The 26496-nt window shown below is 56.3% G+C and overlaps 9 protein-coding genes across 9 annotated transcripts; 5 read left to right on the forward strand and 4 right to left on the reverse strand.

Annotated features, from left to right (window-relative positions):
- Positions 1 to 372: 372 nt before the first annotated feature.
- Positions 373 to 1196, reverse strand: B0I36DRAFT_237137 (small GTPase superfamily; the record flags this gene model as incomplete). The annotated part of the gene is made up of 3 exons (XM_046149515.1): positions 373 to 842; positions 965 to 1065; positions 1144 to 1196. 3 exons carry the CDS (start codon positions 1194 to 1196, stop codon positions 373 to 375), a joined length of 624 nt encoding a protein of 207 aa, XP_046016303.1.
- Positions 1197 to 3614: 2418 nt separating this feature from the next.
- B0I36DRAFT_358921 (reactive mitochondrial oxygen species modulator 1-domain-containing protein) lies at positions 3615 to 4255 on the reverse strand (the record flags this gene model as incomplete). Its single annotated transcript, XM_046158041.1, has 5 exons — positions 3615 to 3744; positions 3822 to 3912; positions 4012 to 4041; positions 4108 to 4134; positions 4201 to 4255. 5 exons carry the CDS (start codon positions 4253 to 4255, stop codon positions 3615 to 3617), a joined length of 333 nt encoding a protein of 110 aa, XP_046016304.1.
- Positions 4256 to 5678: 1423 nt separating this feature from the next.
- B0I36DRAFT_237689 (uncharacterized protein) lies at positions 5679 to 8024 on the forward strand (the record flags this gene model as incomplete). The annotated part of the gene is made up of 2 exons (XM_046149550.1): positions 5679 to 6824; positions 6891 to 8024. The coding sequence occupies 2 exons, from the start codon at positions 5679 to 5681 to the stop codon at positions 8022 to 8024; spliced, it is 2280 nt and encodes a 759-aa protein (XP_046016305.1).
- A 1658-nt stretch (positions 8025 to 9682) lies between these two features.
- B0I36DRAFT_313492 (fatty acid transporter) lies at positions 9683 to 11949 on the forward strand. The gene has a single exon (XM_046152634.1). It carries the CDS (start codon positions 9929 to 9931, stop codon positions 11705 to 11707), a length of 1779 nt encoding a protein of 592 aa, XP_046016306.1. The 5' UTR covers positions 9683 to 9928; the 3' UTR covers positions 11708 to 11949.
- A 1931-nt stretch (positions 11950 to 13880) lies between these two features.
- On the forward strand, positions 13881 to 16216 carry B0I36DRAFT_236499 (fungal-specific transcription factor domain-containing protein; the record flags this gene model as incomplete). Its single annotated transcript, XM_046149469.1, has 5 exons — positions 13881 to 13940; positions 14005 to 14442; positions 14497 to 15502; positions 15560 to 15757; positions 15816 to 16216. 5 exons carry the CDS (start codon positions 13881 to 13883, stop codon positions 16214 to 16216), a joined length of 2103 nt encoding a protein of 700 aa, XP_046016307.1.
- A 60-nt stretch (positions 16217 to 16276) lies between these two features.
- Positions 16277 to 17845, reverse strand: B0I36DRAFT_371835 (family 32 glycoside hydrolase; the record flags this gene model as incomplete). Its single annotated transcript, XM_046160052.1, has 2 exons — positions 16277 to 16414; positions 16505 to 17845. 2 exons carry the CDS (start codon positions 17843 to 17845, stop codon positions 16277 to 16279), a joined length of 1479 nt encoding a protein of 492 aa, XP_046016308.1.
- Positions 17846 to 19506: 1661 nt separating this feature from the next.
- On the forward strand, positions 19507 to 21608 carry B0I36DRAFT_427888 (general substrate transporter). Its single transcript, XM_046162438.1, has 3 exons — positions 19507 to 19651; positions 19822 to 20132; positions 20284 to 21608. Exons 1-3 carry the CDS (start codon positions 19543 to 19545, stop codon positions 21442 to 21444), a joined length of 1581 nt encoding a protein of 526 aa, XP_046016309.1. The 5' UTR covers positions 19507 to 19542; the 3' UTR covers positions 21445 to 21608.
- Positions 21609 to 21838: 230 nt separating this feature from the next.
- B0I36DRAFT_358926 (uncharacterized protein) lies at positions 21839 to 23263 on the reverse strand (the record flags this gene model as incomplete). Its single annotated transcript, XM_046158042.1, has 2 exons — positions 21839 to 22952; positions 23031 to 23263. The coding sequence occupies 2 exons, from the start codon at positions 23261 to 23263 to the stop codon at positions 21839 to 21841; spliced, it is 1347 nt and encodes a 448-aa protein (XP_046016310.1).
- Positions 23264 to 23676: 413 nt separating this feature from the next.
- On the forward strand, positions 23677 to 25571 carry B0I36DRAFT_402697 (uncharacterized protein; the record flags this gene model as incomplete). Its single annotated transcript, XM_046161737.1, has 3 exons — positions 23677 to 23686; positions 24021 to 24074; positions 24641 to 25571. 3 exons carry the CDS (start codon positions 23677 to 23679, stop codon positions 25471 to 25473), a joined length of 897 nt encoding a protein of 298 aa, XP_046016311.1. The 3' UTR covers positions 25474 to 25571.
- Between the last annotated feature and the right edge of the window lie 925 nt (positions 25572 to 26496).

The raw sequence follows: 26496 nt of genomic DNA on the forward strand, positions 1-26496 counted from the left end.
TGTAGAAGATAGCAAGGACGGACGAGCTCGGGGCCGTGCATCTCTCCCTTTTCCTGTCTAGACGTAAACTCGTACGGAAGCTAAGGGGATAGACTAGAAGTGAATGTATGGTATACTGAATAAAGGTGTATTGCGGCAAAGGGGGAAATATGGTAGCGGAAATTTCATGACGGGGGTCAGCAAGAAACGACCCTATCGTTGTGTCGACGGCTGCGAGGATATTGCGCAGGTGATCTTTCTGTTGATTTCTCTCCGTGTCGGTCTTCCGGCACTGTCCCTGATCGGACTCCGCTGCGGCACACTGCCATCCCAACGTATGTGTGAGGCATGCTGGCGGTTTGTTGGCGAGGTGAAACGTATGCAGCTCGTGCATTACATGACCACACACTTGGAGTCCTTCTCTCCAGCAGGCTTCACACTGAGCGCCACGCGGGCAGCCTCGGTGAAAGCTTCATTGACGCCACGATTCCGCATGGCAGAGCATTCGAGATATCTCATCGCCTTGATGCGCCGGGCAACATCGAGACCCTGGTTGTAGTCGATCATTGGCTTCTTCTCGCGCTGTTCCGTAGGTGGCGCAGCTCCCTCCTCCTCTTCGTCGCCATTTTCCCTCAGGTCGCACTTGAGGGCCACCAGCACGAGCTTGACGCCGGGGCAGTTCTCTTGGATCTCGCCTACCCACTTGCTCTCGACGTTTTCCAGGGAGTCCTTGCTGTCGACACTGAAGCAGAGCACGACAACATCGGTGTTGTCATAGGACAGACTGCGGAGACGATCGAATTCTTCTTGGCCGGCCGTATCCCACAGCGACAGCTCAATGTGTACGTTGTCAATGAAAATGTCTGTATGTACACAGACGAATATTAGCGGATGCGACCAAAGAGAAGTCGCAGCCCTGCAAGTTGTCTTGTGGGCAAAACGTCCTGCGGAGAGCATGACATGGCGAGTCTCAGGGGGTACTGACCGTGGACGTAGTTCTCGAACACAGTTGGCTCATACACTGTCGGGAAATATCCCCTGGTGAAGACGTTCAACAAAGAAGTCTTGCCACAGGCACCATCACCACTACGGCCGCAGTGTCAGTACAAAAGAGTGACTACAGCGGCGTGTGAATATCCAATTGGAGGCGGCGCAAGGACTCACAGCAAGACCAGCTTGCGCTGTACGGTCTTTGAACCTCCACAGAGAGCCGGCATCGTGGGTGGTTGTGCGGGATCAAAAGGGGCTGGCGGGTAGAGAGAAGCGGCAGATCAATAGATGCGCTGGTCACTGATGTGGTGGATGCCAAAGGCGGGTGTCTTTATGAATGCGCGAAGAAGGAATGGAGGCGCTCGCGATGGTCGTCGGGGATGCGCGGAATGTGCAGCGGGCTGGGAATGCGTGTGATTGAGGTGTGAGATGACGATGGAAGTGAAGTAGTCGCGGCGCGGCTGAGTAGGTGGCGAGGCGTGGCTGGTACGCGCGCAGCTTGTCCAGGCAAGAAGCGTCGATGCGGTGAAGGCTGAAGATGTTTGAAGGACGCCGCGGCGGCGAGGTGGATGATGGACGAGAGCGGGAAGAATAACACGCGGGACAGGCAATCTTGGAACAAGATGAGGAGCGACGAGAGGCGGCACGCCAGGAAGGAGCCAGGCCAGGCCGTGGAGCAGCAGTCGTGGGTGGCGGCAGGTACAAGCCCACCGGCCGGGGTGTGCTGCAGCCTCGGGCGCCTGCGTTCTGGACCCCCAGGGCTGCCCAGGTCACTTGGTGCCCTCCTCTAGGCAGAACGAGCTGGCCTCGATGCCACGATGCCCCACGCTCTAATTAGATTGCTTGTCCTCCCAATGCTTGCCATCGTTCGCTCGTGTCTGGGAACGGGGGGCCTTTGTCTCCACCGCTCTGCATTTGCAATCGTCCCCTCTGCGGCCGAGCTGTGGCCAGACCGTGCAATTCCAGTCCTGCATCTGGTCGTGGCTCCACAGATCGTCCAGCTGAGTTCGACATTGCCCTGAGCGGCTAAAGCAGCTCGAGCAGTCCCAACAACGCCCAGCCAAACTTTACTCGACTAGACCAGATACTACCCCCGCACTTTTCATTGGACAGTCGGTCCTACCAATATTGAGACACATTGAGAAATGACGTCTTCACGCTCGCGCATCGTTCGGGGAGAAACTGCTCGAGGAATGAGAAAAGTGCGCTGGCCCCATTATCGTGGCCGCCAATAGACAATGTCCATTGACAACAACGCTCTTGTAACCACCTGCAAGTTCTTGTTCACGAGCACAAGGACCGCACGGCCCAAAACATCTTCTTTATCATGCAGGAGTACTACGCCCGTGATGTCCCGAGCTCGCCGAGGTCCTTCCCATTGACTCAACCGTCTCGCGGCGCACTAGTGCGGGAATGCTACCTCATCAACCTGCCTGCCCTGAGATCGCTCGCAACTATGTATCCGAACGGAAACCTCCGTGGTTCAGTGTTGGTTTGGCTGTGCAGTGCAGCGTGGTTTATGGTAGAGCAACTGACCACCCTCAGAGCCCTTCGTACCTGAAGCCGGCCCAGCGAAACACAATCTCGCTGGGTGGATCACCAAAACCACGCGTCTAGGACCACCAGTTGCTCCATGCCGAACACTGTATCATCAGGACCTTCCTTGGCGCAGGAGAACAAGCATTTACTCCTGATGGCAAATGAGGTAACACGTGGGGCAGTACCAAATGCTATCCTAGATCCCGGCAGTCCATCCTCCTGGGTGGGACAACAATCCCGGCACACAGTCAGCACAGGCTGCCTGCTGTCAAGACCAAACGCATATGATACCTTGCTGCGGTTGTCATGACCTGTCGAAATGATCACTGAGAGCGTCGAAAAGAGCTAGTACCACCAGTGATGCTTCAACCTGCACGAGCCAAGATGCTTTGCGGCTGAGTCATCTGACTGTGTAGACAAACTGGATGGACATTTGAACGATAGAGAGCTTGTATAAATGGTTTAGACATGCATGAGATGTAGGCATAGAATACTCTCACGAGACGATGCTCGGTCAGAACCCTTTCAGCCATGTTTCTTCGAGCCCTTTGTCAAATCTGCTAGACTCGATCATTGAGTGACCCGTATGCCAGGGAGTGTGCTACATTGCGATCATTTCTAGCGACATGCAAAGCCCATGGGGCCCAGCAAAGTAGATTATGGTTATCCATGTGTGCTTGGCTCAAATGTCACCTCGCAGCCGAGTCAGCTTGGCCTCCTCACAGAGTAAGTAATTGAGTAATGAAGAGCGCAACGTGCCAGCCTGCCTTGTGGTGGTAATGTCGCTCGTTGTTACACAGACGTAGCCAAGCGTGGCTGACTGCCTGACATGCTATGCGCTTCTGAGCAATATACTTCCATCTGAGGGATATCGCGGCCCAAAAGAGAAGACTCGTCGGCGCGTAGATATAGTTACAGTTTTCCCACCCATCCTTGACGCATAATATACACTCCCACTCTCAATGTGCGCACTCCAAGCGTCGCCATCCGAGGTCTGAGATTCCTTCCCGTGTCTGAGATGGACCGGACGTACCAATCTCGCCATAGACGCCGCCCGTATGCTCAACCAAGTCCTTGCGATGCTGAAGTTCTCGCGATGTTCGGCCTTAGATCGACTTTGGCCCGAACCCGCGCTCGGCAGCCATGATGAAAGGCCTCCGTTGCGCCCTGGCAAACGCCTCGGCGCCGATGGGTGATGTGTCGCTGCGGATCACACTGCCGATGGACATGAAGAAGCTGTTTACCCAGAGAACGAAGCCAGACATTAACCAATTTTGCCTTCTCAATGGAGAAAAATGAACTGAATGACGCACCCAAAGGTAGATCCCGACATGAGCATGTATTGTCCTAGCGTGCGCATGATGCCGTTGGGCCCGGCACCGCCGCGGAAAATTTGTACCGTCCCTGTATGTCCGATTGAGCGGGTCAGTCGACGTGCGACTTATTTCGGGAGATATGTTCGCTTTGCGTTTATCGAGGAATTAAGCGACGGGGCTTTCGTACCAAAGACGAAACCCATAATGACACCGACAGCTATATAAGAAAACCATTAGCTTGGGCAAATCCCTGGCGTTGCACTTGCATCGGTATTTGACTTACAGCCTCCCATCATAGCACCCATCTTGACTATACGCCCATGTTAGTCCGACAAAGGCTGAGCATCCTAAGTACGTGAATTGGCAAAGTACGAACGCTTGTCGAAGGTGGACGGGCCGACGGGGCCTCTGTGTTGTGGTACAGGCGGCATGGTGGCGGTTATGTCGGTCTGGTGCGCTCGAACAAGAAACAGTATGCTGGCGCTGGTGAACACCAGGTTTTGCGGTCGTCGTTGGTCTGGGCTGGCGCAACGGGGAGCTATCGTCATGCGACAAGCAGCAGGTGCAACTTGCATATGGTAGCTCCCGAGGTCCCCTCACGATATTGGCGAAAGCTACCCGGCACCCGTAGAGTCCCTCTGACAGCTGCCAGAATCCGGGGAAAGGGCTATCGACGCACGGACCCCCGGCAGCACGAAACGGGCAGCGATAAGAAGAAACGTTTAAAGTTCAAACGCGCCTGAGGACTAAAGCTCCTGCGGATTGTTCAGTTGTGAACTCGGGAAGGTCACCATGCATGCCCTGGTTTGGAGTCGGCATTCAGGGTTTCAAGGTTGCAGATGTGATTCTATGCAGAGCTTGGCTACATTATCTTCCATGTCGTGCGGCTGGCTGTTACGGATTCAACGCGCAAGAACGGTCGCATAAACACAAGCGTCTCGTTATGTAGGAGGACTCTGGACATTACTCTATGTACAGCTGAACCCAAGTTGGTGGATTGCATGATGTATAGTGCTAGCGCGGTGTCGCGTGCCTGGCCATGGCCGTCGGAGTCTAGAGCATCATGGCAAAAAACAGGAAGGATCTGTACGCTGAAAGTGGTCCGATGGCCGGCCCTGGCCTGGCTGGCGCCCATGAACGGCACACAGTAATGTGATGTGGTGGACGGTGTGATGGAGGGTGGTGGCTCGCACCACAACAGGTGGGCGTGGGCAGGCGCTTAGGAGTGGCCGCTCCGCTCCCAGGCTTTGGCTTTGGAGGGCGGACGGACCTACGCCCACCTGCGCCCTCCCAAACTCGCTCTGCTGGCCATCCCCATAGTTAGCGTCAGTACCCGGCACCTTTCGACCGCGCCAACTCTACAACGACGAGCATTCCACGACAGCATCGTTTCCGCGTGCCCCGTCACCGCCGCCCCTCTCGCCGCCGATATACCTGCTGCACAGCACACGCAGCTCCCATCGCCGCCTCTTTTCGTCGCCCGCGTCCCGCATCCTCCCGCTGTGGATGCGGCGACTCATGCTTGTCAGCCCTGCTTCGACCACGTCGCCCACAGGCCCCTGACCGACCATCTGCCATCTATCTGTGCCTCTACAATCATCGCGTGCCTCGCGATAGCCCGCCCTGGCGCGCTCCTATTTTTGCAGTTCGCTATCCGCTCATAAAAACTAGAGCTCTCCTCCTTGTGCTGTCCAGGCCGCTTGCCACCACGTCGTAAGCACCCGCGTGAAGGACACGACTAACCCAGCCCACCACTTCACCATCGATAGTGGCTGTTCAGGGTCGTCCTCGTCCGCGCGCCAGGTCTGCTACCCACCTTCAGCCTCTTGCGCTCGACTCGGCTGTCCACCCCTCATGACAGCCGTCGCAAGCCCTCCCACTTTCTCGCAGCACAACCGGTCGGGTCCTTGGGCAAGCCTGACGGGTGGCCATACCGGCGCACCCGACGACCGGATGTTTATGCCAAGGAAGAGCCTCCAGCGCAACAACTCATCCTCCTCGATATCGTCGACATCATCCACATCAACCGTCTCGAATGGGGGTTCTCAGTCTCAGCCAAATGGTGTGTTGTTGCAACAACCATCGGGAGAGCTAGGTTCGTGGTCAAATGGCAACGCCACAGTCGACGCGCGCAAACGTCCTCAAGCCAAGACTCCATGGCCTCCACAGAAACCAGAGTCGCAGGTAGATCCAAACCGGGCAGGCGTGCGGGCTAACGGTCGCCCTACATTTGTGGGAGGTGCCGTCAATGGGAATGGAACCATGCATGCCAATCCCTCTCAGATACTGCCCTCCCAAGGCCAACTAGGATCGCAGCAGGGTACGCAGAGGCTGATGTCCGAATCTCTATCTGGCGGTCCGGCGCCTGTCCTCTATTTGTTATCGTTGAACGGCACCTTTGAGCGGAAGACCATTTCTGTACCGTTCTCCCCGGACACCCTGAGAATCGGCCGGCAAACAAACGCCAAAACCGTACCGACGCCCGTCAACGGCTTCTTCGACTCCAAGGTACTGTCTCGACAACATGCCGAGATCTGGGCAGACAGACAGGGCAAAATTTGGATCCGAGACGTCAAGTCGAGCAACGGCACGTTCGTGAACGGGTCGCGGCTATCCCAAGAGAACCGCGAGTCAGAGCCACACGAACTACAAACCGGAGATCACTTGGAGCTGGGTATCGATATCGTTAGTGAAGATCAAAAGACGGTTGTGCATCACAAGGTTGCTGCCAAAGTGGAACATGCCGGCTATCTCAACTCTGCCAGCAACGTCTTGGACATGAATTTTGGCGACCTCGATCCCACGAACGGCTCCATGATGATGCATCCCCAGGGCATTGCCATGTATCGCGGCCGTGCTGGTAGTCAGGCGTCCATGACGAACAATGGACGCATGGTCACGGGTGGGCCCCTTATGGGAGGACAACCCAGTGGCATGAGCCATCAGCGAGGCTTCTTCTTTTCTCCCATCAGCACAGAACAGATCGTCAAGAAACTACAGGTTCGTGTCTAGGACCCGTCTGAACTATTCTCCTGCATACTGACAATAATACTGACAATAATACAGAGCGAGATGCGCACAGCTCGCCTGCAAACACACGATCTCAGCAGGACAGGGCAGTTTGTCAACGCCCTGCTTACTAAAGACGACATCAAGGACATGGAGAAGGTCGACATCAACGAGGTGCCCAAGTCGCAAGTGGTGAATGGCAACGGCGTCTCGTTCCGGTCTGACGGCGGCAAAACGCGGTTCTCTGACCCGCCAGCTCCACCACCGCAACAGCCACTTCCTGAGAAACCCGACGTGCCTTCGTTGAAGCGGGGGCTCACCGAGAAACCCAAACTACCTGGACAGAACAATTCGCCTGGTCGTCATGATGGACACTCGAGCCAAATCATACAACTGACAGAAGCCCTGAAGAATGCTCAAAGAGAGATCGAATCACAAACATCCCGGATGAAGGATCTTGAAGAAATGCTCAAGAAGGAGCGGGAGGCGCGAGAGCTTGCTGAGGATCTTGCCAGGCGGCTGGAGGTTGCAGCTACGACCAAACCAGACGTCTTGACGGACAAGCCTGAGCAGGCGCCTGCTATCCTGACCGAGACGTTTGAACCACCAGCTGAACATCTAAATAACAACGACCAGGACACACCCATGACCGATCCGGGTACCGAACAGAGAGATGACACCGCCCAATTACAGAGCCAGATTGAGACCATGGTGTTGCAAATGACGGATCTACGCCTCCAACTCGAGAGCTTGCACGAGCGTGCCATCGCTGCAGAAGCCGAGAGAGATTCAGACCGGAAATCACTGGCCGAGATGGCGCTGCAGCTTCGCGAGGAAGCGGAAGCCAGAGAGGCCCTCGCCCAGGAGAACGCTCATCTCCAAGCCGAGGTCCACGCTGCTCAGGACGCAAGCACAACCAGCGGCAGGCTTAGCCGGTCGTCGACGCTGGCCGAGATCTCGACAGTCGCTTCCGCAGACGACGATGCCGCAGGCGAGACAATGAAAGATCGCCCGGCAATTACCAGGACAAATACGATCACGCCTCTGACCACATCTGCCGGGGTCCTGGTACACGAGCATGCTCTCACTAGCAGCATTCCATATGCATCCATGGTCGGCGTCGTGATCCTCGGCATGGGCCTCATGGTATATATCAATGGCTGGCAAGCACCGCCACGGGTCGAGAGGTAGTCGCCGCGTTGACCGCTGGAGCAACACCTTGTCTGGGGCTTCTTCCCCACTCGATGAAGCTCCAAATACATCTACTTAGTTTTCTTTGTATCTATGTTATGGGACGGTTGGATGATACGACACACACAGAGACAGTCACGCAGACACTGGCAGAGCGCGCGCATCCCCAAGCCGGACACGCTTTGGGCAGTGGCATTTGTAACATGCATATCCTGTACGGGTTTGGGAGTTTCTTGACTTGCACTGCGGGAGTTCTATGGGCACAAAACGAGATATCTCATGTTGTTTGCCTCTGGCTTTTGTCGCGTTTTGCAGGCACTTCTTTTCTTTTCTTGCCTGCACTGGATCGGGGCGGGCACGGCAAGGCACGGCACAGCACAGCACAGTACATAATGACAATTGAAGGACACTTGAGCCAGGAAGAGTGGGTTGGTCTGCCGATATTACTGCCGTGAACAAAAATGATATCCTTATCCAGGGCTAAGTGCATTCGATTCTTGAACAAGTGAGGCCGCCTCGGAGGGCTGCGAATTGGACCGCCAAACGACCACTCGCGGGGGCTCGTCTCCAGCAAGAGGGCAGCCCAGCAAGTGAGCCAAGAGTAGCACCTCGACATGCGAGTTTTTTTTTTTTCCCGCGCAAAACTACAGCTCTCCACCAGCTTCTTTGCCTCTGCGCGTGTGTGGCTCGGCGCGGGATTGGCGAATCCCGCGGGCTGTGTGGTTGATGATGCGAAGTTGTTCTCAAACTCAAGCTCCCGCTTAATCCGGGGTGTACACAATGTATGTGCCGCCCCTCAAGAAGCCTGCCTTGAGATTCCAGTCTCAAAGCAGGACCGGCAGATATCTCTTGAAACTCCCAGGCCAGGCATATTGCCTGCAAGAGCCATAGGATTTTTTTTCGTCTCTCACAGCGATCTGTTGGTGTTGAGCATTACTATCATAAGGTACTCAGCACGACTGGTGAATGGATCCATCCGATGCTGCCAAGTGATAGCGTGCACCAAGTGCTGTTGCCACGGCGTTGGAAGAATGCGGGGGAAGTCAGCCCTAGCGGGGGGGAAGAGTTCCACAGCGGGTCTCCCGTCATCCTGCTAGCGTGCCGCCGTCCTTCAAAAACGCACCGCATCAGTTTACAATAGTAGACGTGCACATCGTACGGAGTACACTAAGGTGGGTGCACCCCGGCCCCCCCTCCCCCCTTTGTGGACCTCGGCAGGTCTGGGGTCTCTGGGCTGGGCGGCGCGGAGGTAAATGAGGAGACGGCTGCAGACCCCTGGCGCTCATGTTGCCGCAGGCCGAGCTATACGCAAGTGGTCATTACATTTTTATGCGGCTGCTCTGATGGGTTTTCGCGTGTATCCTCTTCGTTCACTCAACTTGGTTGGTTGTGTGAGCCGAACAGAGAGGCCAGCTGCCTGACGAAACAAACTGACAACCCGGCGTTTGGTGGTTGTGAGCTGTGACTTGATTCTTTTGCGATATCGAGTCGCCATTGCCACAATTCCGTTCTTTTGAACCGACACAGTTGCATTGAGTCGCGCTACTCTTGACTGGATATAGTCAACAGACGACAGTAAAGAGACGATACCATGGGTAAGTACGCGAAAGCATGCAGCCGCAGAGAAACAAGCCCTCCTCCAGCCTCATATCTATTTGGTCAAGCTATTGAACAGCCCCCCGGACGCCTTGCCCATGTCATGGACACTACTATCTGACCTCTCAGATGTTCCATTATGCTAACCACTAGGCATTCGGCACCGGCACCATGTATTAGTCGGCACAGTGCCCCTTGTCGCAGGCGGTGCCGCCCTCGCGGCGTACCTCGACGCCCGACTGCACATCCGGAACGACCTCCGGACAGGCAGCGAGACGGTCCACCTCGTCTGGTTCTTCCTGTGGGCCATGCGCCAGCAGAAGGCCGACAAGGTGTACATCTACAACATCTTCCGCGAGCGTGCGGGCACCAAGGCGGGCGACAACATCTTCCTCATCTTTGAGGGCAAGCAGTGGACGTACACCGAGTTCTACAATGCCGTCCAGCCCGTGGGCAACTGGCTCATGAAGGACCTCGGCATCCAGCGCGGCGAGATGGTCGCCCTCGACGGGCTCAACTCGCCCGAGCACCTGATGCTCTGGCTCGGCCTCGAGGCCATCGGGGCCTGCCCGGCCTTCATCAACTCCAACCTCACCGACAAGCCGCTCGTCCACTGCGTCAAGATCGCCAAGGCCCGCTACCTGCTCGCCGACGAACAAGTGCGCAGCCTCGTCGCCCCGGTCGAGGAGGAGCTCGCGGCCAGCGGCTCCAAGACCGTCTACTACACGGCCGAGTCGCTCGCCAGCCTGACCGACATGTCCAGCTACCCCAAGGAGCGCTGGCACAACGTCGACGTGATGGGCGTCGCCAGCCTCATCTACACCTCGGGCACCACGGGCATGCCCAAGGGCACCGTCATGACGCGCCTGCGCGAGCTGCTCCTCATCTGCGGGCCCGCCGGCAACCCGAGGCTCCTGCCCCTCAAGCCCGGTGACCGCATGTACACGTGCCTGCCGCTGTACCACGGCGCCGCACACGGGCTGTGCATCCTGCCGAGCATCGGCGCGGGCTCGACGGTGGTGCTGTCGCGCAAGTTCTCGCACAACAGGTTCTGGCAGGAGGTCCACGACTCCAAGGCCACGCACATCCAGTACGTCGGCGAGCTGTGCCGGTACCTCGTCAACGCGCCGCCGAGCCCGCTGGACCGGGACCACGGCGTGCGCATGGCCTGGGGCAACGGCATGCGCCCGGACGTGTGGGAGAAGTTCCGCGAGCGGTTCGGCATCGAGACCATCAACGAGCTCTACGCCGCCACCGACGGCCTACTCTTCTCGGCCAATCCCAACCGGGGACCCTTCTCACGCTACGCCATCGGCGTGCGCGGCGCGCTCTGGCACCTGCTCAACGGGCGGAAATACAAGCGCATCCTTATCGACCCGGACACGCAGGAGGTCCTGCGCACGCCCCAGGGCTACTGCATCGCGGCCAAGGCCGGCGAGGTGGGCGAGGCCGTCATCAAGATGGACACTGCCGATCCGGACCGCGGCACGCCAGAGTACTATGGCAACAAGGAGGCCGTCACCAAGCGCCGGATCCGGGACGTATTTGCAAAGGGAGACCTGTGGTTCCGCTCGGGCGACCTGATGCGCATGGACTCGGACGGCCGGCTCTTCTTTGTCGACCGCCTCGGCGACACGTACCGCTGGAAGAGCGAGAATGTGTCGACCAACGAGGTTGGCGATGTCGTCGGCGAGTTCGACCACGTCGCCGAGTCCAACGTGTACGGCGTGCTGGTGCCCAACGCCGACGGGCGCGCCGGGTGCGCAGCCATTGTGCCCCGCGACGGCATCACGCACGAGACTCTCGACTGGGCCGGGCTCGCGGAGCACAATCTCAACAAGATGCCCCGCTACGCCGTCCCCGTGTTTGTCCGCGTCTCCGCAGAGCTCGAGTACACGGGTACCATGAAGATGCAGAAGGGCCGCCTGCGGGGCGAGGGGATCGAGCTCGACGTGATTGAGAAGAGCGCCAAGGACAAGGGCGAGCCCGTCGACTTTGTGTACTGGTTGCCTCCTGGCACGCGCAAGTATGTGCCTTTTAACAAGGAAGACCTCGCACGTCTCAAGGCGGGTGGCGTCAAGCTGTAGGTTGTTTCTGTGGCAGTGATATAGGAGTCATGGATCAGGCGTGTTATTGGGCGGTGCGGGAGACTGATAGATAATTCTGATTGTGTTTTGAGCTTTACGTAAATCCGTTTGTTCGTGCCATCGCATAACAGTTGTCATGTATTAAGAACATGGTGTTTGCGGCAGAGCTGCTTCTGTTCAATGCCTGCTCAGTACACAGATATTAGCCTGTGTAAACAGATATTATTGAATTGGACTTACAGCGTTGTCGTTGTTGCTGTTTATTGCACCCGTTTCTCCCTGCTTGAATTCAGATGGAAACGGATCCGACCTTGACTGTGCCCTTTTTAATTAGTCTTCCGGCATTTGCAATAGCCTGAGGTGCTTGCAGGTTTGGAGTAAAGCTCGGACCTGGTGTCCTCTCTCTCAAGGTCGCCGTCCTCTACAATGGTGAATATAGGCGCATAGCCATGTTCGTATTCTCAGTAGAGGTATAAGTCATTCGGGCATCTCATGGTGTATACTGTGTATACCGGACGATTCGCTGTGAACGATCACTGTGCTCCCTGGTCGCTCGATCACGAGCCAAGAACGGTGGCCGCAGTCCTTGATAATTGCACAACAGGCCACCATGCTTATAGCCAGCCCGGTGAGTTGTGCGGCTCTATCGACGTGGCACTGTCCTAGCATATTGTTGTTTTCGATATATCCGGATCAGCATTAAACAGCACACCATATGGAGACGAACTGTCGCTGCGGAGCGTTCCACATGGACGCGTCAGGTGCTACGGTAAACTCTACTTGCCGATCCGGTAAGCAGGAACTTGAACTTTGCATGGTGCATACCGAATCAGGAGGTATCCTTACGCTATCGTATGTACGCGCTTTGTGCCATCCACGGAAAGTGGTCTATTGCGAGGCTTCGCCACGACGAAAGCTTGATATGCTTCTATCAGCGCAAGGATACTTGTCGGATTTGCCCCGGAGAAGTGCAGTAGCTCTGCAAAGACCCGAGGTACAGTTGACCCAAGGCTCGAGCGAGAAAGCTGCAAGCATGCTACCGCAATGATTGGAGAAGACGAAGTGGCGGTGGTCGATGTCACCTCCGCGCCAGGACGGCACCCCCACTCTGTACCTCTGGTGGGGGGAGATGCTGTCCATGGGAAGTTCTGGACCATCATCAGGGCGCGTCTCCGTATGATTCCGTATACTTGGATTCAGTTGCGTAGCGCACTGAGACACGGCATTGGCATGATGTCGGGCTCAATTCTGGCGCTTTCTCGTTGCAGCAACTGGCCCACATTGTAGATTGCCATCGGAATTCCATTCCGGTGACCATGAATGCCGTGTGCTGCAGCCTGAGGGAGGGATGCATTTTGTGACTCGAACCGTGCTGCGGCCGCTCCGGCATGCCAAAGCGAGACATGCAGAAACACCTCTGTCGATGGAGTCGTCGACGCGAGACAAGAAAATCCAGGGGAATCCCTGAGACCTTCTTTCAGAGGCTGCCCAATGTTGGTCTTGGCTGATGCCACTGTTTCCTGCGTCCATGCCTGCTGAGCCACGAAGCAAGGCAGGCGAGACAAGACCGCATGAGAACGAAAAGCAAGCACGGAGATGGCGGCTGCAGAAGCAGCCAGGGGTGCTACTCGGGGAGAAGGCTTGACGTCTGATTGCATCAATCCTGTGAAGAATCTGTTGACTGGTGAGAGAAGAGTATATCACTGGTCGGGGTTGTGGAGGGCATGAAGATCCTCTGACGAGTGTGGCCAGGCTGTGATGTAGGTGGTGCAATTAGAGTTCAGAGGCGGCAGGTTCAGGATATCTCGAACCCTTGATGCCCACCTGGGCAGGTGGTGGCGATGCGTGGCACCTCCCAGGGTGCTGTCAAGTCCCACCAGCGCCCTCCACTGACAGGGCGGCCTATTCCAGCGGTCCAGCGCTCCCCAGCTCGGAAGCTGCGGCCAAAGCTCCGGGGCAGCCCCCCCCCCCCCCCCCCAGAATAGCTCCACATGAGCATCCCATGCTTGCCCAGCCGCCTCAAACCTTACGAGCTCAGCCTCGACCTGTGGCCCAGCTCAAATGCCCTTTGCTACCCACCTGCACGCAAGGTCCCCGCTCCTAATGCCTCCAACCTGACTTCAAGAGGACGACGTACGGTCGGTGGACTACCAGTCTGCCCTAACGAGTCGCCATGGAGGTCGTCACCCCAGCAGACTTCCCTTCGCACTCGCAGCGCCGACGGTCCAGACAGGTATGCCCTCTCGACAATCCGCCAGAGATTGCGATGGAGCATCCCTTACTAACAGAAACCATAGGCGAAACCCTGTGACGCCTGTCGCAAAGCAAAGACTAGATGCATCAAGAGCCCCGAGGGCTCAGGCACCACGGCCTGTATCCACTGCAGTCTTAGGGGCACTGCTTGTACATATCGCCATGGCCCTCCGGCACGTTCCTCGACTGCCGCGCGGGAAAACAGCCCGCATCTTGCAGAGACTCCCACAAATGCGCCCCAGAGCTCTCGAAGTGTCAACGGCGACAGCTCCGCGCCAACACCAAACCGGCCGAGGCAAGAGAGGTTGGGCGAGACCTCGCAACCCTCCTTCCCACGAAACGCCAGTGTTCCAGGCACAGTCGACGGCACGGTTCGTGCGCCGGCGGTTCTGACGGCTTCTGGCCCGCCCCAGCTAGGATATATCGCCAACCGCTTCTCTGAACTGTACGGACTTGGTAGTGACATGGAGCCTATACTTATGGTGAGTCCTCCCCAAGACTAGACTCATTCTCGGACCAGTCTCACACTCCGCCAGCGACACCGACCATATGACCCAAACTCTCACGAGTACCATCTGGGCACACATGGCATCAGAAGAGTGCTCCACCGGTATCAAGCGCAGGACTACCCCCTCACCTTCCACATGGTGGCGGATACCAAAGCCATCGACCACCAGGAACTGGAGTCGGAGGTAGACGCCATCGAGGCGCTCGTTCGGCCGTGGGGGCCAAAACTACTGGACCTGTTCTGGCGACACGTCCAACCCTCGTATCCGATCATCTTCAAGGATGCTCTCATGCAAGCGTACGAGCACAGAGATGCTCCATGCCCTTTGCTTGGTGCCATTTACCTGGTGGCGACCCGCTGGTGGCAGTACGACCCCGACTTGTCCGTCCGCCCGATGCCCGACGTGGCTAGCCTCCGCAAACATGTCTATCGTTCCATACACTGCTCCTACCACTCGCCAAAGCTTTCATCCATCCAAGCAATGCTGCTCGTCCTGCAGTGTCAGCCGGAGGACCCTCTGAACCCTGATCACACCTTTGACTGGGGCTTGACCTGCCAGGCGCTCGCGATCGGCCAGTGCCTTGGGCTGCACCTGGACGCATCAGACTGGAGCATTCCCCGCGCAGAACGCAACGTCAGGAAACGACTGGCCTGGGCACTTTACATGCAGGATCGATGGACAGCTGTGGCATATGGGCGCCCGGTCCATATCCACGACGACGACTGGGCTGTCACCGATCTGACAGATGCCGACTTTGCTGACTGTGACCTCAGCGAAGCACGGGAGCCGGAGGAAGAGCGGCGGTCGATGACTGTGACCGGCAAACACCACTTTCTGCTCATGGTTCGACTGTCGCAGATTCTTTCTGATGTCTTGGCGCAATTTTACGCGGTCAAGAAAAGCTCTGAGCAGGATACAGCCGTGCTTTTCCAGAGAGCCGGTCCAATATTTGAGGCCCTGAACCTCTGGTCCATGTCGGTGCCTGAAAGTCTCGGTATGCATATCACATACCAACGGCGTCTATGTTTCCACGGTAAGACTCTCTTCAATTTCATATTGGTTTCTCGTGTACCAAAACTGACAACTTTAGGCTATCTTCACTTTTCGTACTATGGTGTTGCCATGACACTTTTGAGAAGACTCATCAGATCAACGGCCTTGGGGCCGCCTTGCGCCGACCACGCCGTTCTTGCTGACATCCGCCAGCGTGCGCTACAAACAGCACAAGGGGCAATAGGCTTCGTTTCAGAGCTTAGGCCTGATCACCTAGAGGCCTTCTGGTATTACAGTAGGTCTAATGACTCCACTGTATCTTTTCCTCGGTACTAGGCTGACGTCTGATCCAGCGACACCATATTTATTCTCCCTCCTCGGCTCGTTCATCACCCTCTTGCTGGTCACGTCTCTTTCGTCACAGGAGCGGAGCTTCTGGCAAGAAACGCTAAACTCATATCTGTGGAAATTACGGACGATGAACAAGAGCAGTGAGCCAATGCAGTATGCGGCGAACCGGTTGGAGGGCGCCATCCTCCGCGGACTCGAGCATGCGCTTGCTGTCAATATCGTCGAGCCTGTCGATGACACAGTCAGTCCACAGATGGCCAACTACAACACGGAGGTGATGAAGTATGTGGATTTTGGAGACTGGGATCTCTTCATGGCAGGTGTCGGTTCGTATGACCTGCTCGGAGCACCAGGTGATATACACCAACAAGTGAACTATGGTCAACGTCCACCAATGATGTAATGGGATGAATCACCAGGGCATTTTCGGCAAACACCATGATCTTCACAAGGTCATGAATTTCTATTGAGAGCGATCTACTGCCGAAAGTGAGATGCCTAGGTCGACCGAGCCATCGTCGACAAAAATGCCAATGCGCCGTAAGCATTGAGGGACATTGCCTTGCACGCTACCGGCTTGTCCATCAAGCTTCACCGGAGTCTTGCGCAGCCTAGCGCTTATCGAACGTCCCCCGAAAAACACCTCCAGGAGGTCACCCCTCAAAAACAGCAAGGCTGGCCCGTCAATTACCACGTTATCATGGCGGGCGGTCTCAGGCCCATCGACGGGCCGATCGACATGTAAGTTGTACTGATCAGCCCAGAAATCGTCCAATGGTACGACATCTGTGAGCAGAATCACCGACCATGTGTCGCCTGTGGGTATGAATCTCAAGCGGTGGCCACTCAACTCTCTATCAGCATCAAAGACAAGACCAAAGCCAACAGCATCACAACTGTTGACGTCGAGTCTCATTACGGCATCTGTGTGATGATGCAATTGCGCCAGTTCTCCCGGGAAGACCGTTGAAGTGCCTGCAATGCTCGACAGCTTGACCCGTGCTTGAGCTGCCGAATAGAAATCAGGCAGGACCTCCTGCGCGGGCTGGACTCGTAGCAGACCATTCACGTCTGCGAATAATTCGCGGGGTATACCTAGATCGCCACCCCACAGCCACTTTCCGTCTTCAGCGCACCTGTCTGCTATCCAGCCAAAGTATACGCGCCTGTCAGTGCTACCGGCTTTTGAGCATGACTTTGCTGCATACCACCGACGTGCGTCCAGGCGGCCAAAGGAGCCGTCTCGCGGCGTGCGGAATGGACCCCGGGGAGAATCGGCAACTCGGTACACGGTACCGGGATTTGGCGCATGGAAGCGCGAGTACACGAGATACCACTTGCCATTTGGCAGAGTGAAGAGCTCTGGGCACTCTGGGCAGAACATGTCGCCTGGTGCGTAGAGGGGCTCTGGCTCGGGCGTCCAGACCTCGAGGTCAGGGGATGTGAGCAGAGCTATACAGCCTCTTGTCCAGTACGGGCCACTACGCAGTCTTGTGGCGACGAGCATCCAATATAGGCCTGCATCCTGGTTGAAGAAGATGTAGGGGTCGCGAAAGTCTATGTCCTCAAACTTGGAACTGTGACTACCGTCCACATCGGCAATCTCGATCTGCTTGCGCCCCGGCTCAAAGTGCGTGCCGTGCTTGTCGTTGGCGACCATGCGCAGGACGACCTGCATGCCGTTCCGCGGGAGGCTGTAGCCGGTGTAGAAGAGATTCATGCGTCCGTCAGGGCCCTGAACGGCACAGCCAGTCCACGCTCCGCTGGTGTCAGGGTCTGCTGCATCTTGGCCAGGGTTGACGACGGGGAGTTCGTCTCTGGTCCAGTTGACGAGATCCGTTGAGCGCAGTCGCGCCCATGAAGATCTCAGTCTTGGGGGATGATGCACTGTGTTTGGCGGTGTGACTAGGTGGAAAAGGTGGTATGTATTGTCGACCAACAGTGGTATCGCGTCCGCAGCGGCCTGGGCTGGTTGTGGCCTGCGATAGGCGGCGAGGTCGTGATGCGAGGGTGGTGCAGGAGGCGGCTGCATGGTGACGATAGGCACTGCTGGCCTCGTCTGTGTTGTGGTCAAACTCGGCATGTTATGAAAAAAAAACTTCAGACGGCGTGACTGCCAATAATTTCAGGCCATAGAGAAAAGAAGAGAAAAGAAAACGAGGAGTTCTTCTTGTCTTACATTCCCAGAGGTATTTGGCTGGGCCGTTATCTTCGACTACTATACACGACGTGCAAGCATATGCGGCCTTCCCCGCTCTCTCGTGAGCATTGCTGATCCGTCGGATGGCAGCCCACCAAGCAAATGAAGCGCGCTCATGTGTGGTGGTCATCTGCCAGCAGGGGGGACAGTGGGTGGGAACCATGGCCAAGGTGCAAAGCCGACGGAAAGAAACAGCGGCAGTTGTAAAACTCGAGCTTTTGGGTGACCTCGGCACCGAAATACTTCCGAGATCTGGTAGGCGGATCTCGAGATACACCTTTAGAACGGGGAGATGCTTGCACCACCACCACCACCATCCTCACCACCACACAGAGACGTGCCGACGGCAAGCGTGTAGCAAACTATTGCCGCCGGGCCGGGGCTTGCCGTCGGCAGGCTCTCACTTTGTGTCTTCAGCGCTTTCAGGGCACTTGGTTATAGGCCTACAGGTCTTTTTTTTGTCAGTGATTTGGGACCAGGACGGCTGCCGACGGCAATCTCAAAGGGGGGGCATGGCTCGGGTCATGCTCATCTTGAGAGAGAAGCATAGTATTATTTGTGAATGTTTGTGGAGTATTTGCACTAGACCGGACCACCTTTTTACCCCCCCAGGTTTAGAGGTTGGCGGCGCGCAGGTCCGGTGCGTTGGAACGTGTGTGGAGAGTGTGGAGTACTTTGGGGAAAAGAGACTGAAGAGAGGGCATTGCGTGAGTGAGTGACTGAGTATGCCCACTAATACGAGGCGGCCAACCATCAGGTTTCCCACAGCCGGGGTTTCGGGCGAGAGCAAGCAACCACAAGGAAAGCCTGGCCGACGACTGACCAAACAAATGGGCGCTTCGGGCTAAGAGCCGTCGCCATGCTTGTCGACAGGGACTAGCAAACAAAGCAAAGCAGGCAAGCAAGCAAACAACGCGGGCCGGCCGAGCAGCAGAACCGGGGGACTGCTCGTCTGAGATGATTGAGCTACGCCATCTGCCCTGACGAGCTCCGGCAGCGAACCCGAATCCTGAGCCGCGCGCCGTGGAGAATAAAGGCGCGCTGACTCCCACGGGTGACCTGTGGTTGTCAATCCCATTCGAAGGGCAACCGCCACGGCGCACATAGTGAACACTCGGTGGGCCAACATCGCACAACCTTGTTTGGTCTGTTGGTTGGTTGGCCGATGCTGCGGCTGAGACACGAGAGCGACAGCGGACTGCTCAACAACAATCGCTACTTCATCGTACTTTACGCGGCCAGCATCCCGCTCCACCTGGTGCAACAACCACCGCTGCATCTGCATCTGCTGCTGCTTTTTTGCTTTTGTTTTGTTTCTTCAGCTGTCTTCACCCACCGACAGCCACCCGCACGGCCCGTGCCGGCAAAAGGGGCAAGCAGATAGGGGCCAACAGCACAAACGAGCAAGCAAGCACGTGCTCGACCCTACAGGTCATCCCTCCCATTTGTTTGGCAGTCCCGTCCCGTCTTGCCACCCGTCGTGAAGCCCGACCGCTGGGTCCTCATCTCGCATCCATATATAAGAAGCCATGGCTGCCATCAAGTACCCCTATGTCTGGCTCTTTTGCGGATTCGCCTCTCTTGGCGCCTTCCTCTACGGCTACGATGGCGTCTACTTCAATGGCGTGTCTACCTTGCGTGAGTCCCTCCTTGTTGTCGTCTTGACCCAGCTCATTTTAAGCCCCAAATTATTCCTCAAAATCATACAAGGTGTCGCAATGCGAACCATGAGGAGCAGAAGGCCACCTGCACTGCGGCCATTCAACCCCCTTCTTAGTTCCACCAACTGACGCCATTTACCCCCACAGCACCTTTCCTCCGCGAGTTTGGCCAGCAAGAGCCTGACGGATCATGGCGGCTTCCCCCGAGCGAACTTGCCGTCATGACGTCCATGATGAATGTCGGTGAGCTGGTTGGCTCGCTCGGCGCGGCGCCCATCAACGACTGGTTCGGCCGCAAGGGTGCCTTCTTCGCGGGGTGCGTCTTCATCACTGTCGGCGTGGCTCTGCAGCTCGCTGCCGCTGGTGCGGCCAACGGAAGAGCGCTCATCACAGCTGGACGCGCTGTCCTGGGCTTGGGCGTTGGCAACTTCTCGGCGACATCACCGCTGTATATGGGTGTAAGTGCAGACTTGGAAGCTGCTGCGTTTGTCCCAGCGGCCCCCCGGACGTCCCGAGTTACTATCGACGTGACACTGGATACTACCTTTGATTTCAAGATTGCACCATCTGGAAAATGACAGAAGCTGACTGCTGGCCCTGGACACGCAGGAAATCGCCCCAGAGTCGATGCGCTCGCCGCTGCTCATGTGCTGGCAGCTCACGCTCTCCATCTCGCAGATCATTGCCGCGGGCATCAACCGCGGCATGATCACCTACGACTCGCAGTTTGCGTACATGTTCCCCATCGGCTTCCAGCTCGTCTTCCCGGCCCTCGTGCTCTCGGGCCTGTGGTTCGTGCCCGAGTCCCCGCGCTGGCTGCTGCGCAAGGGCAAGAGCTCGCGGGCCGAGAAGAACATGCGCCTCCTGCACCGCGACGACGAGACCTACGACCCGTCGGCGCCCTTGCGCGCCATGCAGGACGACATTGACCGCGAGGCCGAGCTGGCGGTCGAGTCCGGGTGGCTGCAGCTCGTCACGGACCCCGTGGAGCGGCGCAAGGTCGTGTACAGCGCGGGCGCGCTCGTGGCGCAGCAGATCAACGGGATCCAGTGGTTCTACTACTTTGGCACCGTCTTTGCCGAGGACATTGGCCTGACGGACCCGTTCCTCATGACCCTCATCGTCTTCATCATCCAGGTCTTTGTCGTGCTCGCCGCCGTGCTCCTCGCCAACAAGCTGCCCCGCCGCCCCTTGCTCATGATCACCACGGGCATCATGACCGTGTCCATCTTCATCGTCGGCTGCCTGGGGATCCCCTCCGTGGACCCCTCCGAGATGTTCGGCAAGGTCATCATCAGCTTCGTCATCATCGAGATCGCCGCCTTCAACTTCGCCTGGGGCCCGCTCGGCTGGACCATTGCCTCGGAGATGGCCGTCGGGCGCAACCGCAACAAGATCTACGCCGTCGCCGTCGCCTGCTTCTGGGTCGCCGTCTGGGTCACCGTCTTCACCCTTCCTTACCTGTACTACTCTGCCAACCTGGGCCCACGCACGGGGTTTGTCTACACGGGCCTCTGCTTCGTCACCTGGGCATATGTCTGGTTCTGCGTGGGCGAGGTCCACGGCAGGAGCTTCGAGGAGATTGACGGGTTCTTCCGCGACGGGATCCCCGCCCGCAGGTGGGAGATGCAGCCGAGGAAAGGGGCTGCTGGCCTTGACGGCGGCGTGTCTCGTGGCGGTGGTGGTGCTGCTGATGGTAGTGCTAGTAGGGGCGATGATCTGAGCAAGGCATCCCCGGTTGATGGAGTCAGCGACCATGGCAAGTTGTAAATCAGAAGGGTGAAGGGATAGAGTCCTCGAAGTAGTCGAGAGTAAAAACTAAGAAACGTTACGCGTTTCGGTTTGTATCTTGACCTAGTCATGAGGTTTTTGATGATTGAACTTGTCCGCTTCTTCGGCATTAGCTGGTATCTACATGGCCTATTGAGACGGGGTCATATGTCCACGGATGCTATGATGGTTGTGCAAGTCTATATGTGATGAAGTGCAGAAGCCGCAGTGCCTAAACGCCAATTCCGAGAGACTAAAAACGATGTTGTAAATTCAAACTTGGTATTGTTAATTCAAAGATTTTCGCCCTTAACACAATGCGCCTTTTCGACCGAGAGAAACTCCCTGCTTCGTGAGATTCAAAACCAGAAACCGCCCAAGGCATGTTTTGCCCCTAGTCATGCTGAATACTATCCAAACTCATCAGCATAGCCCTACGCTGGTGACGCGCACTCTGCAGCGCCTCATCGACTTTGAAAAGGTTCCAGTGCGAGAGGACGTCATGGAACAGTCCGCCCGGCGTACCATCTTGTCCTCCAAACAGATTGCCCACTATCTCCCCGAATGTCAAATTATCACCAATGAAACCATCCAAGATCTCAGAGAATGCACCATTGATGGTCAGCGTGCCTGCTGTCCAGCTGCTCACGACATCACTGAGCAGCTTGGTAATGGGCACCTCGACCTTGATTAGTGCCTTGCCAAGCACGTCTTCGAGGTACTTGATGTGGACTCCGTTGATGACTGTCTGGTTGCCGCTGGCGGTGAGTGTGACGACACCCTTGAACGCAGAGTCGGCCTGGCTTGCTATGACACCCATGATGTTGTCAAGCAGGGCATCAAGAAATATCTCACCGCGGAATGGCACAGTCTGGTTGCCAGGGTGGAGAAGGGTGTTTTGTAGTTCCAAGTTGCCGAGTAGGATGCTGCCAGACAAAACGTTGAGTGTGACGTTGCCAAGGTCCATAGTCATGGTGGAGTAATTAGGAAGAACCATGGTCCCGGCAATATTAGTTCCATCTTTCTGAGGCGGAAGAAATAGGTGAGCCTCACTCAGACTGCTGCCTGCCAGTTCGCGTAGAGCTGGTGTCTGCACGGTCTTGTCGATTGTAAGCGGAAGCTTGATGGCCCCCAGCCACGCCGTGGTCGATGCTCGAACACTAATGGACGTCTCTTGATCGTGCAAGGTTCGTGTGAGCCACTTGTTGATCTGGTCCATGTCTGTCACCTCCCCAACTATGTCGTTGATGGCGAGCGCGCCGTTGCCACCGGACACATACTGCTCCGGCATTGGCACACGAGCATACGGTTTATCACGCATCTCTGGATTGTACAGCCATAGGTCGCAAGCATCGAGTTTGACGCTCAGACCAGCTGGCAGGCTCAGGCTTGTGGAGAGTCCCACCTTGATGTGAGTTGCGTTGATCGGGCGGAGGTCAGCACCGTAAATTGGGAGATCCGTGTCATTGACGATGCGCTGGGCAATGGCTGGAAGAATAACAAGGAAGCTGTGAGGAAAGTGCAAAAGTGTGTTAGAATCACGTGAAGAAAGCCACAGCTTTGCCGTCAGAATTGATTCGACTTACAGAATCGGCAGCCCAGCTGCAAGTGCAACAACAATGAACACGACCCAACAGCACCAGAAGCGAGCGCAGTGGTCCCTGAGCTTCTGCTTTTTTGACCGTCGAGGTTCTGACTTGTGCAAGTCATCGTCGCGTGAAAGGTCCATCCGCCTCGAGGCACTGCGTTTCAGCTGTGCCTCCTCATCATTACTAGAATGAGAGTGGGCAACGTCGTCCGAAGGTCTTTGGGAGCTCATGTTAAAAGGGGCTTTTGCTTGTCAAATTCCTCTAGGAGGTCCCTTGTGCGGATGGTGGTGCGCTACATAGGGCCCAAAACCTCCAGCACGGGGGGAGCTTCATTATGACTGCGGTCAATATATATAATAAAAACAGGAGCCTTGACCATATATCTGGTCATTTATCTAAGGTGGTATAGTTTCATGGCAGCCTGTGAAACGGGCGTGCTGTCGCAGGTATGGGCGCAACGGTAGTGGAGCCCAACCCTGGCTTCCCCGCAAACAAGGGCTCACTGCATGGCCATCCATACCGTAGATCACAGAATATCGATCCTCGCAGATGGGCTGAGTCTAGATGGAGTAGCCAAGCAAGAGGTATAGGCCGTGTCAAGGTGGTGTTAAGGCTTACAGAGTTCTGCTTAAAGAGGCCAGCCATGCGGGGAAGTAGAAGGCGCAAGTCGCACAGTCGAGCGCTTCCAGGCGAAGTCGTTGCCAAAGAGAGCATGCATACATGACGAACAGAGTTCTCCAATGTCGCTGCTTTGCACCAGGATGTGGCTGTAGACTTCGAGCTCGCGTGGCAGGTGGTTGGTGAAGACAGGAATGCACGTCGTTTCGACGGCCAGGTCAACGCTAGGGAACCCGTCGCAGCTAGAGGTTGAGCTTCAAGAGTCGACCGAGTCGCGCGGAACATTGAATCTGCCATAGACGAAAGATGCGGTGCTATTGTGACTGCAGCAACGGGGCAACAGCGGCGAGGAGGTGTCCGCTGAAGCAGCTGCATCATCGGCTGTTGGTGATGGTGGGGCCGTTGTTGCAGACGTCCAGGAAGGTGTGGCCAGGTCACGCGGCCGGCTGTGCTCCTGCCACTCTACACTACCTACACCACCAGCATCGCCACCTGCCAATCCGCATCCTGGCCGTCCATGCAGCCTCGCTGTCCCTGGTTGTGATCTGATCAATCTCGGCCCCCTTTTGGGATTCACTTGATCCGCTGCCTCGGCTGGCCCGCGGCTCAGTCCCAGGACGGCTGCAAAGGGCCTCGAAGCCCTGGTTCTCCACCCGGCCCTTTTCACCAGCCAGAAGATCTGCAGATGTCTGGCCTCCGAATCGGTCGGTTTGCAACAGCATGTCTCCAGGGCCCCTCGAGGCCATATATTGGACATGGCGGCCGTGGTTGTTATACTCGTACGGTGACATGCCTGACAACATTGGAAAGGGCACCCATACTACACTCACGCAGCCGTGTTCATCTTCAATCTCGTGTATCCTCCAGACTTCTCTCAGTGTGCCACAGTAAACAGTTCAGGATGACCGTGGCGTCTGAGAAACAGGGCTACTCCAGCCCGGAGAGCGGTCAGTCCATCACGCCCATGTTTCATGGTGCGCACTCCAAAGAAGCATTTCTGGCGCCCGATTTCGACCCTAAATACATCAAGCTCCTCACGCAGGAATCAATCTTGCTCGGAGGCGGCGCCGCGGCCATTCTACTCCAGGTGGCAGAAGCTGGTGTTGGTGCTGGAGTCAACGAGCACAGCAACTTTGCCTACAGGGCCATCGACCGGTTGCGTACAACAATGACTTATGTCTACTGCATGGCTTACGGCACCTCTCAGGAGCGTGCAACCATCGTCGACATGGTCACACGTGTCCACGAGTCGGTCAACGGCACGCTCAACGAAGGACGCGACACGGGCAAGTCGTACTCGGCTCTCGACCCGCATCTTCAGCTATGGGTAGCAGCAACTCTCTACTGGACAGCCATGGAGATCTACCAGTCCATCTTTGGCGAAATCAAAGACCCCAAGCTTCACGAAAACATCTACAAGGACTATTCTATCCTCGCCTGCTCGCTTCAGGTGCCACCGGAGCTCTGGCCGCCCACACGAGACGCTTTCTATACGTACTGGGATGAGAAAGTGGCCAACCTCGAAATCACCCAGCATGCCCGCGATATTGCCAGAGACCTTCTGTACGACATCAAGATCCCATTCTACCTCAAGGTCTTGATGCCTCTCGTGCGTGTCGTCACGGCGGAGGTCCTGCCTACAAGGATCAGGGAGGGCTACGGGCTGAAGAGGTCTCCCAAGACGTATAAATCCTGCGAGTTCGGTGTCAAGGCGACATACCGCCCAATCCCAAAGTCCATCAGGTCCATGCCTGTCAAGTATTACATGTGGGACATGAGACGAAGACTTCGGAAAAACACGAAGATCTTTGACAAGGCATGAACGGGTCACTCTGATATTGCCAAGGAGCATTATAGTTTGGCTTCAAATTCTAGGAACATGTGATACCTTTTGCTTCGAAACACGCATCATATCATCGTTACTTTTTGAGTACATGGATTCTGCCTCAAGCCGTGAAGAAGCTGTCTGGCAGCGGCAGTGCGTTCCACTCAGGCATCCAGACCAGTTGTTATCAAAACTAGTTGCCAACAGCACCACCACGTGCAACTCACAAGCATATCTTGTCATAGAACTGCAAGGTAAGCGAAGCGCAGGGAGGACCGTACTCCGCACTCTGAGCCAGGGTGTTCCCCATGGGGTTCTGTATCCACCCACCCGCTCCAGTGAGTTTAAAAGCAGCAAGCTAACGTAAGATTAGCGACAACTCCCACATTGACCTCTGAGGAAAATGCCAGCGGCGCTGGATCCACAAAGACTAGTCTCAGTGCGATATGGTGAACAAGCTGAAAAGAGCTCCCCCACGCAATATGTATGCATTTGAACTCGAAGCCCCTCAGACGAGTAAGAGCGGCGGTACCAGGGAGCAAGCGGTTGAAGCATGGAGAGAAGTTGCCCTCAGGGGCATGAGGACTTGATTGTGATTAATGCTTGGAAGGCCTATGAAGGGATGCAGCACCACGTTGCCACTTAAAGTTCAAAAACACACGAGTATGGAGTTGCACGCCTCGGTGGACACGCGAATGCGAACGAGGCCCTACTGCGAGTCAACTCGAGATGATGGCAAAGAGAAAGGGTCCCACAGTGTGATACTCCATGACTCACCTTTTCCAAGATAAAGAGTACATTCCATAGGTTTAGAGATGAACTTTGGCGACTGTTCCTGTCCAAAGACAAACCCATTTTCAGGTTCAAGGCACCAGGGTATAGGAGAGCTCATACCCATCAAGGCCCCGTCCTCTGCCCTTCCCCGCAGCGGAGGCAACACGCCGAGCTACCACACATACTTGTCGATCGTCTCGAGTTGGCCGAATGTGGACGAATGTCCAACTGCCGAGGTGTCAATCT

The sequence above is a fragment of the Microdochium trichocladiopsis genome (genome assembly GCF_020744255.1).
Source record: "Microdochium trichocladiopsis strain MPI-CAGE-CH-0230 chromosome Unknown B0I36scaffold_2, whole genome shotgun sequence".
NCBI lineage: Eukaryota > Fungi > Ascomycota > Sordariomycetes > Xylariales > Microdochiaceae > Microdochium > Microdochium trichocladiopsis.

Excerpts from the sequence above, each read along its gene's own strand:
- B0I36DRAFT_313492 (XM_046152634.1), top strand. The coding sequence starts at position 9,929 with ATGCGCCAGCAGAAGGCCGACAAGGTGTACATCTACAACATCTTCCGC.
- B0I36DRAFT_427888 (XM_046162438.1), top strand. The coding sequence starts at position 19,543 with ATGGCTGCCATCAAGTACCCCTATGTCTGGCTCTTTTGCGGATTCGCC. Across the intron at positions 19,652-19,821 it reads CAATGGCGTGTCTACCTTGC|CACCTTTCCTCCGCGAGTTT; the intron begins GTGAGTCCCTCC and ends TTACCCCCACAG. Across the intron at positions 20,133-20,283 it reads CATCACCGCTGTATATGGGT|GAAATCGCCCCAGAGTCGAT; the intron begins GTAAGTGCAGAC and ends CTGGACACGCAG.